Source organism: Arachis ipaensis, chromosome B09 (genome assembly GCF_000816755.2).
Source record: "Arachis ipaensis cultivar K30076 chromosome B09, Araip1.1, whole genome shotgun sequence".
Lineage (NCBI taxonomy): Eukaryota > Viridiplantae > Streptophyta > Magnoliopsida > Fabales > Fabaceae > Arachis > Arachis ipaensis.
Window position 1 is genome coordinate 142,024,806 of NC_029793.2, and position 7,552 is coordinate 142,032,357.

General features: G+C 36.3%; 2 protein-coding genes across 5 annotated transcripts in view; one reads left to right on the plus strand and one right to left on the minus strand.

The window, feature by feature from the left end:
• Positions 16 to 2,380, plus strand: LOC107616964 (serine/threonine protein phosphatase 2A 57 kDa regulatory subunit B' beta isoform-like). The gene is made up of 2 exons (XM_016318820.2): positions 16 to 1,216; positions 1,288 to 2,380. The coding sequence occupies exons 1-2, from the start codon at positions 182 to 184 to the stop codon at positions 1,624 to 1,626; spliced, it is 1,374 nt and encodes a 457-aa protein (XP_016174306.1). The 5' UTR covers positions 16 to 181; the 3' UTR covers positions 1,627 to 2,380.
• Positions 2,098 to 7,552, minus strand: part of LOC107617061 (transportin-1) — an 11,256-nt gene continuing 5,801 nt past the window's right edge. For 3 of the 4 annotated variants that reach the window (XM_016318884.2, XM_021110967.1, XM_016318885.2), the window contains exons 16-30: positions 7,213 to 7,338; positions 7,036 to 7,110; positions 6,781 to 6,852; positions 6,505 to 6,615; positions 5,757 to 5,840; positions 5,539 to 5,646; positions 5,172 to 5,273; positions 4,909 to 4,971; positions 4,745 to 4,819; positions 3,988 to 4,059; positions 3,790 to 3,914; positions 3,327 to 3,378; positions 3,179 to 3,247; positions 3,036 to 3,095; positions 2,098 to 2,770 (exon numbers count right to left, since the gene is read on the minus strand). In XM_016318884.2, coding sequence (XP_016174370.1) covers positions 2,687 to 2,770; positions 3,036 to 3,095; positions 3,179 to 3,247; positions 3,327 to 3,378; positions 3,790 to 3,914; positions 3,988 to 4,059; positions 4,745 to 4,819; positions 4,909 to 4,971; positions 5,172 to 5,273; positions 5,539 to 5,646; positions 5,757 to 5,840; positions 6,505 to 6,615; positions 6,781 to 6,852; positions 7,036 to 7,110; positions 7,213 to 7,338 — 1,278 coding nt within the window. In that variant the 3' untranslated portion in view covers positions 2,098 to 2,686. The remainder of the gene's footprint in view (positions 2,771 to 3,035; positions 3,096 to 3,178; positions 3,248 to 3,326; positions 3,379 to 3,789; positions 3,915 to 3,987; positions 4,060 to 4,744; positions 4,820 to 4,908; positions 4,972 to 5,171; positions 5,274 to 5,538; positions 5,647 to 5,756; positions 5,841 to 6,504; positions 6,616 to 6,780; positions 6,853 to 7,035; positions 7,111 to 7,212; positions 7,339 to 7,552) is intronic. The other variant, XM_021110968.1, reaches the window with a different exon arrangement.

Here is a 7,552-nt window from a genome sequence, read left to right on the forward strand (position 1 = left end):
ATAAAACTAACCTAAGATTTCACAGTCCATATGGCCTGATTACATTACCGGAGTTTCCGAGGCTTTTGCATAGAAACAGAAAGAACCAAGTCATTATATTAAAAGCAAGGTTTCAAGAATGAAGGTTCTTTGAGGTGATAAAAGAAGAAAGCAAGAACATTGGGTTCATCCATCAGAAAAGATGGGTAGCTTGAGAAACTCAAAGACACTCCATGACTTGTTTGTGCAAGAGAAGCCTCTCTTCCCCATTATTCAACACTCTCCAACTTCACCCATGAATGAAGATCTTCTCTCTGCTATCTCTTACTGCACCTTTGTCTTCACCTTCACTGACCCTCTTGAATCTCCAGCACAAAGAGATTCCAAGAGGATCCAACTTTCAAGGATCATTTCCATACTCAAATCTTCCAAGAAGCCATTGCAGCACAGAATCTTGGCCCCATTGATCTCAATGATTCAAGCTAATCTCTTTAGGCCACTCCCTCCACCTGCCAACAACCCTTCTTGTTCTTCTTCTTCCTCCTCTTCCTCTTCTTCCGTCTGTGAACTCGCCGACGACGAAGATCCTGTCTCCATATTCTCACCAGTTTGGTCACATCTCCAAATAGTATACGAAATTCTGCTCAGGCTTGTCATCACCATAGACTATGAAGCCTTGAGAGTGTACATGGATCAGTCTTTCCTCCTCAAGCTCCTATCACTCTTCCAATCAGAAGATCCGAGGGAACGCGAGAGCTTGAAGAATGTTTACCACAAGATATACACAAAATTCATCACGGATCGTTCCTTCATGAGGAAGTCAATGAAAGATGTGTTGCTGAACCATGTTTTCGAGATAGAAAGGCATCCGGGGATTGCAGAGTTGCTTGAGATATGGGGAACCATCATAAATGGATTTACCGTGCCACTCAAGGAAGAGCACAAGCTGTTCTTGATGAGAGTTCTGATTCCCCTGCATAAGACAAAGGGGATGCAGGTGTACCATAGGCAACTCGCTTATTGCGTTTCGCAGTTTGTGCAGAAGGAGCCAATGCTTGGTGCAGTTGTTGTTAGAGGGATCCTCAGGTATTGGCCTGTAACCAACACTCAAAAAGAGATCTTGTTCATTGGGGAGTTGGAGGATCTTGTTGACAATATTGACCCTGATCAGTATAGGAAGTTGGCCTTGCCATTCTGTACACAGATTACTAAATGCATTAACAGCTGGAATTCACAGGTTTGATCCACAAACTACATATTACTTGGTGTTGTTCCAATGTTTTTTGCTAATGAATGAATGTTGTATAGGTGGCAGAGCGAGCGCTGTATGTATGGAACAACGAACAGTTTGTGAAGATGGCGACAATTGGGATGGTGGAAGTGTTTCCGGTGATAGTAGAGGGGATGGAGAGGAACCTCAAGTGGCACTGGAGCAAGAATGTAAGGCAATTAACAGAAAGTGTGAAGGTGATGCTGGAAGAGATGGACCCAGAACTTTATACAAAGGGTCTCATTGACATGCAAAATAAACAAGCAGAGGCACACCAACTTGATATCAGGAGAAAAAAGAGATGGGAGATCCTAGAATTGGAAGCTGCAAAGAACAAATTTCTCAATCCACAACGTTCTATATGTGTCTCTCACTAGTATGCAACTTTGTGCTGCCAAAACCCACTTTTATTATGTAAACATAATATACAACTTTTGACTCGTGCTAGCAACGTGAGAATTTCTTTTTTGAGTTTTTTTCTAATCATTCTCATTCCTCTATTTTTTTCACATAATAGTATACAAAGAAAGATGGTATTCATTCTCAGTTTTCACAATTTTCCAATGATCCCTCTCTAGAAACAGAAAAATCCTGTCCACAGATACAAAAACGGTTAAATAAACTTTACAGTCTAGTAGATTTATCTTTTGATCCAATTTCAATACAATTGCTGTTATCAAATGAAATCATATAGTCACAATATAAATCACATGATTATGGTCCATTGAACAAGAGAAATTAAGCTATTTAGTACATAATACTTATTCAGTTACGTGACACAAAATTCAATCTCTAATGTCAAAATTTTGGTCCTCTTCGCTGAAGGTTAAAAATTGTTCAACGAAGTATATACATAAGTTCAGATATTTATTGTCTCAAATCAAAAATCAAATGCTGAGTTGCCTAAGGCAACACAGCTGAAATCTTTTTCAAATTGAGTTACACATTACAAAAAATGTAATAACTAAAGACGTTGAAAACTACTGTAGCCAGATCACATAATAACCCCCCAACCCTCTCCTCTTAAGCCCCATCCCCCTCCTCTCTTTGGTGGTACAAAACTGTGTAACAAAGGCACAAAAGAAAACCTATTAACTCAAACTAAAACATTTGAAAAACTGTGATGACGAACACGAGGGTCTAGTAAAAATCCTAGCCTTTTTTAATTAAGGCTTTTAACTATAAAGACAACAAAGAATCAAGCATTTCCGAAAGGTTGAAAGTCATCCCCTGTACATTTCCCGTGGGAAACACCATCCAATGAGGTCTTCAAGGCCTTCGAAACGGCAATAATCATCAAACCTCAAAACGAATTGTATAAATACTGAGACCCCTGACTGAAAACTTGGACTGAGAATAAGCTCCTGCTTAACATGATTCATGACAGCAATATATAGCTCGACAACACACGACCAACAATGTCAATGCAGACGTAAATTATACTTGATATTTCGAAAGCTTTTCTTTTATCGGGGGCTCCAAAGCAGACATACACTGGTCCCATGCTCCGTTACGCAGCATCTATAGCATATAAGATGGAACATTCCTTACCAGTTAGTTCATATCCTCTTGATATGTAAATTCCATTTAGGAAATCAGGATTAAAGAATGAAACTGTTAAAAATAGCAAATTTTACACCAGAGGGCCACAGACAAAGAACTCTACCAAGATGGTGAAAAGTGCTACTCCATAAATTTATATCTTCATTTTTTATAAAATAAAAACTGCAGCTTCCATGAATTTATTCCTAAGCAGATGGGTTCTTTTCAGATACGCAACACTAACCTGTTTATATCCATGCAAAACCTGGCAGACTTCATTGTGTAAATCTTCACTCCTTATTTCCTACAGAAAGAAATAGAGTTTTATTATACACACCCAGAAACCCTGGAAAACTTTGAATTTTAAGATTAGCATGCAATACATACATGCCAACTTGCTATGGCTGTACACATATTCACAAGTGAACTTAGAGCTCCAGAAGGATTAGCTTTGACCTGAAAACAAACAGAGAGCTCAAATATTAACTTTCGCAATCTACATGTAAAACATTCACTGCAAATAGGAGGAACATACCATAGCACATAGACCTCTAAAAGCGTCTTCTTTCTCAACATCATCCCGTATCCTGCAACAAATCCAGGGAGCTAAATCAACAAACATGATATCTTACAGAGAAACAGTGGAAAATTAAGCAAAAGCATGCCCAATTCCTAAAGTAAAGATATTCTGTAGACACACTTTTACTCTCTTTTATATGTTGTGGCGCTCTATATACCAAGAAACTATATATCAAGAAAGGACCAAGGTGCCACCATTTACCAGTTTCTAAAGCATCAATAATTCAATATCAGATCTTAAGACAAACAAATAAAGCTAAATGCCCAGCTCAAGAAAGAAATACAACCATAGCATCTATATTCTCTATATAGTGATTACACCTTTGTCAGTTAAAGTTATAGCACACAGAAAAAACAAAAGATATTTGTTAGGGGGATCATGGATGCAAGTCATGGGCAACGGAATTTCAATGACTTACATTGACAGAGCAGTGCACCAAGGTTGCATGAAATGCTCCATATGTGGAGATACAAGTTCTGGACAGACCCATGCAAGCCTCCCTAGTGTTATTGCGCTGTTTTCTATGAGTGACTTGTTGAGTCCCTAATAAACAAGAAGACAATCAGAAACTATACATGAATGCAAGGTTTATTAAAGAGTATGATTAGAAAATTACCTCTGCATGCTGAAGAATTGGGACAAGGCATGAAATTACAGTTAAAACAATGGGAGAAACTTCCTGACGAACCTGACATAAAGATCATAATTTATGTCAACAGATCTATCTAAAAGATAAATAACTATGAAATAATTAATGTCAAAAGCTATTCACTCTAATAACAGAGTATCAGAAACAAAAAATGGAAACTCATGGTCGAAAAAAGAAACCACATAGACATAAATATCAGATAACAAAATTTGCAGAATATTTGAGCTGAGACTCCAATGCCAAGTTATAGGAATCTATTCCAAAACAAGGAGCTGGAGCAATAGTGATTTCTTCAAAGATATCCAAAGGCTAATGTCTAACAAGAGTGCCATTCAACTCTTGGTCAGTTTAGATAAATAACATGCTTTCCGAAATTGTCGCATATCACAGAAAATTTAGTGAATGCATAAAACTCTGACAGGACCTAGATAATCCCAACCATCTAAAAAATGCCTATTAAATATATAAATAAATTGAAATACTCTCCAGAACTAAAACAATCATATTGCTATGAAATTTCATAAGACAAAAATACATAAGTGGAAAATTAAAGATAACAGCCAAATAGCAGTCACAAAGAGCAGAGCCATTTGTCCTAATTGGCTTTTGAAACAAACAGTTTAAAACTACATTATGCACATAACTCTGACTAAGCCAATTAGATTCCAGCTACGATACAGTTCTACAAACTTTAGTTAGAGTGTAGCATATAACATTAGCATACCTTAACTGCAAGTTCTCCAATAGCCCAGCATGCATTATTTGCTACTGAAATAGCCTCTTTAACCTTAGAAATTTCCTGTATAGATAACATAGTACATTAGTAAAATAATTGAAAAAATACAACCACTCAGCTGAACCCTAAACTAATACCAGAAATACACATACCAGCTGCTTGGCTGCAGCCTCAAGAAACTCAGACAAACGAGGGTGCAAATGAATTGGGCATACCTAATCAAATTACAGTAGAATAATATCGTCAACAAAGATACAGAATAAAACTGTTCCATCCCAACCAACAACCCTTTTTTAAAAAATAATAATACTAATAATAATAAAGAAGATAATTTGAGCCTTTCAAGTGTGTCAAACAAAATATAAGGACCAAAAAGCCAATCCTGTTGGTAGCTTGAGTAATGCAAAGGTCTTACTCGAGCAAGGTCTCCAAGCAATGCAAAGGCACTTTGTCGAACATCAGGAGCGTCATCCACACAGCAATGCAGAAGTAGGTCCCTCAAGGAACATTGTGAAACCTGCAGAAGTGTACATGTCAAGGTGTCAAACAGCATAAGATGGGAAAGTCCAGAAGATGCAGAATTTCTGATCATTAAAAACTGAAACAAGATTACAAAATAACATAATTATTTTGAATGTAAATCCTGATGCTCAGAACAAGAAGTGAACAGGTGAAGTTAAATATCTAAAAAGCACTATATCATATTGGCGCCATGTATATGGCTGTTTTTGTAATAAATTTACAGAAGTAATTCAGCAATATATAGATTTTTTCATGGTTACCAGACTCTCTATTCCACTGCCAAGACCCTCTGCTAGTCCTGATAGCAGATCAAGAGAGCATACAATGAACTCCTTGTCATACTGAACACCAGCTGCAACAGGATCAGCCTGAAAATAGAAGTATACACTGGACATGTTAGGAGAAAATATAAATCGCACCCATTACCTTCACATTAAACTGAATATTAATTGATTGAATCAATCAAAGCGACCATAACCTTTGCAAATTGTTGGGTCTGGATTATATTTATGCACCTCTTAAATACTGGTTCAGCAAATTGAGAGAATCCTGTGCCCAATGCCTGTTCCAAACAAAACACAATAATTTATATCAGATGCAAGGAAATGCATTGATGCCACAAAGATATCCCATATAAACCTTTAAGAATTATAGGAAAATTTCCTTAAAGCAGGTATAAATAGCTCTTGAGAATGATATCTTACAACTTCTAGCAGAAAACACATATTTAGACAAAATATATGGACTAAACTTTCAGTATGAGAAATAAATCATTATAAAATGCAGCAGAAACCATATCATTAAGTTGACTGTAGTAGAACCTTGTATGCAAAAAGCAAAGGTGTAATACTGGAGCTTATTATCAACATAAATAGCACTAATAAGATGAATCAAATGTGGCCACAACTTTCAAAGCAACTGAAACTTAAACCAAAAATTGTAATTCTGAAGCTGCTTGGATCATGCTAGTAATGATGGCAGTAAAGGAAAGTACTGAAATTGCCAATTTAATTATTTTGATTTATTACAACCAAATCATGAAAATATTCAGAGATGCATGTGAGAACTGGAAATCAAAGCATACCGTAGAAGTTACAAAATTGACAGAAAACAGAAGACCTATACCGAGACATCAAAATGTGAAATAAATGTTTTCAAAGTACATATCATAGACGAGATAAGACATCTCCTAACAAATAAAACATAAGAAAAAGTGGGGTGCATACATGTGCTATAGATGTAAAGCATTCCAAGAGAGGAAAGAGATCTTTGTCTGAATTTGAAAGTTGCTGCCATTTCTCTATTAATGGTGGCATGAGAATGTCAAGATAAACAGGCTGCAAAACAAGGAAAGAAGCAAGTTCATATGGAAATGCATTAGACACACAAGAATTCAAATATCTCGATAATAAATTAAGAAAAATAATCTAAGAGAAAAAGAGAAACTTCTACTTAGCGAAGGTTGCTTATCCTTCCATGGGAAGCTATTAAAAATAACATACCTGATTCAGCTCCCCACCAACAGCTTCAGCTAGAGTTCCAATGGCATCATATACAATTCTGAGATTTCGTCTCTAAAGTTTAGAACAAGAAATCACAATTGAAGATGTATGAGCATGCATGCGATGAGAAGAGGAAAGTGATACGATACAGTAACAATTAAGTGGTGTTCATCCCAATGAAGTTCAGTTTGCAAGAAACGTAAACAAGAATTGTGTATCGTCATTGCAATGAAAAGACGAATGTCAGAAAATAACCTGATATTTCCCAAACGCTAGCATCAGGTGCTTCAATATAATTTCTAATCGTGGTGCCAACTCTTCTGCAGCCTCCTGTTTGAAGTAAACCAAATGTGGGTCATACATAAAATTAAGTAAATTGGATAACTGAATATGATTCATTAGGCGAAAACAAACAGATATTGTAGTCAGAACCTCTTCAAGTGTTGCAAAAGCTGAACAAGCAGCCTCTTGCACCCGCTTATTATCATCCAAAATTCTTCGAAGAAGACCCATAAGAACACTATCAAATTGGTCATAGCCTTTTGGGTGTCCAATACCCTAACATAGGCACATGTAAGAATTCAAACAATAAGAAAAATAACAACTAAATACACATATAACAGGTTCCATTATATCTATCCATTTATGTATCAACAAACATTGGATATCAATTCGCCAAGTATTCATCTTGTTTCTATTTTTTAATAAGTTGGCTAACCAATAGCACTTAAGGATCCTTGTAGAAAGTAGTTTTCTGATTTCAATCCAGAAA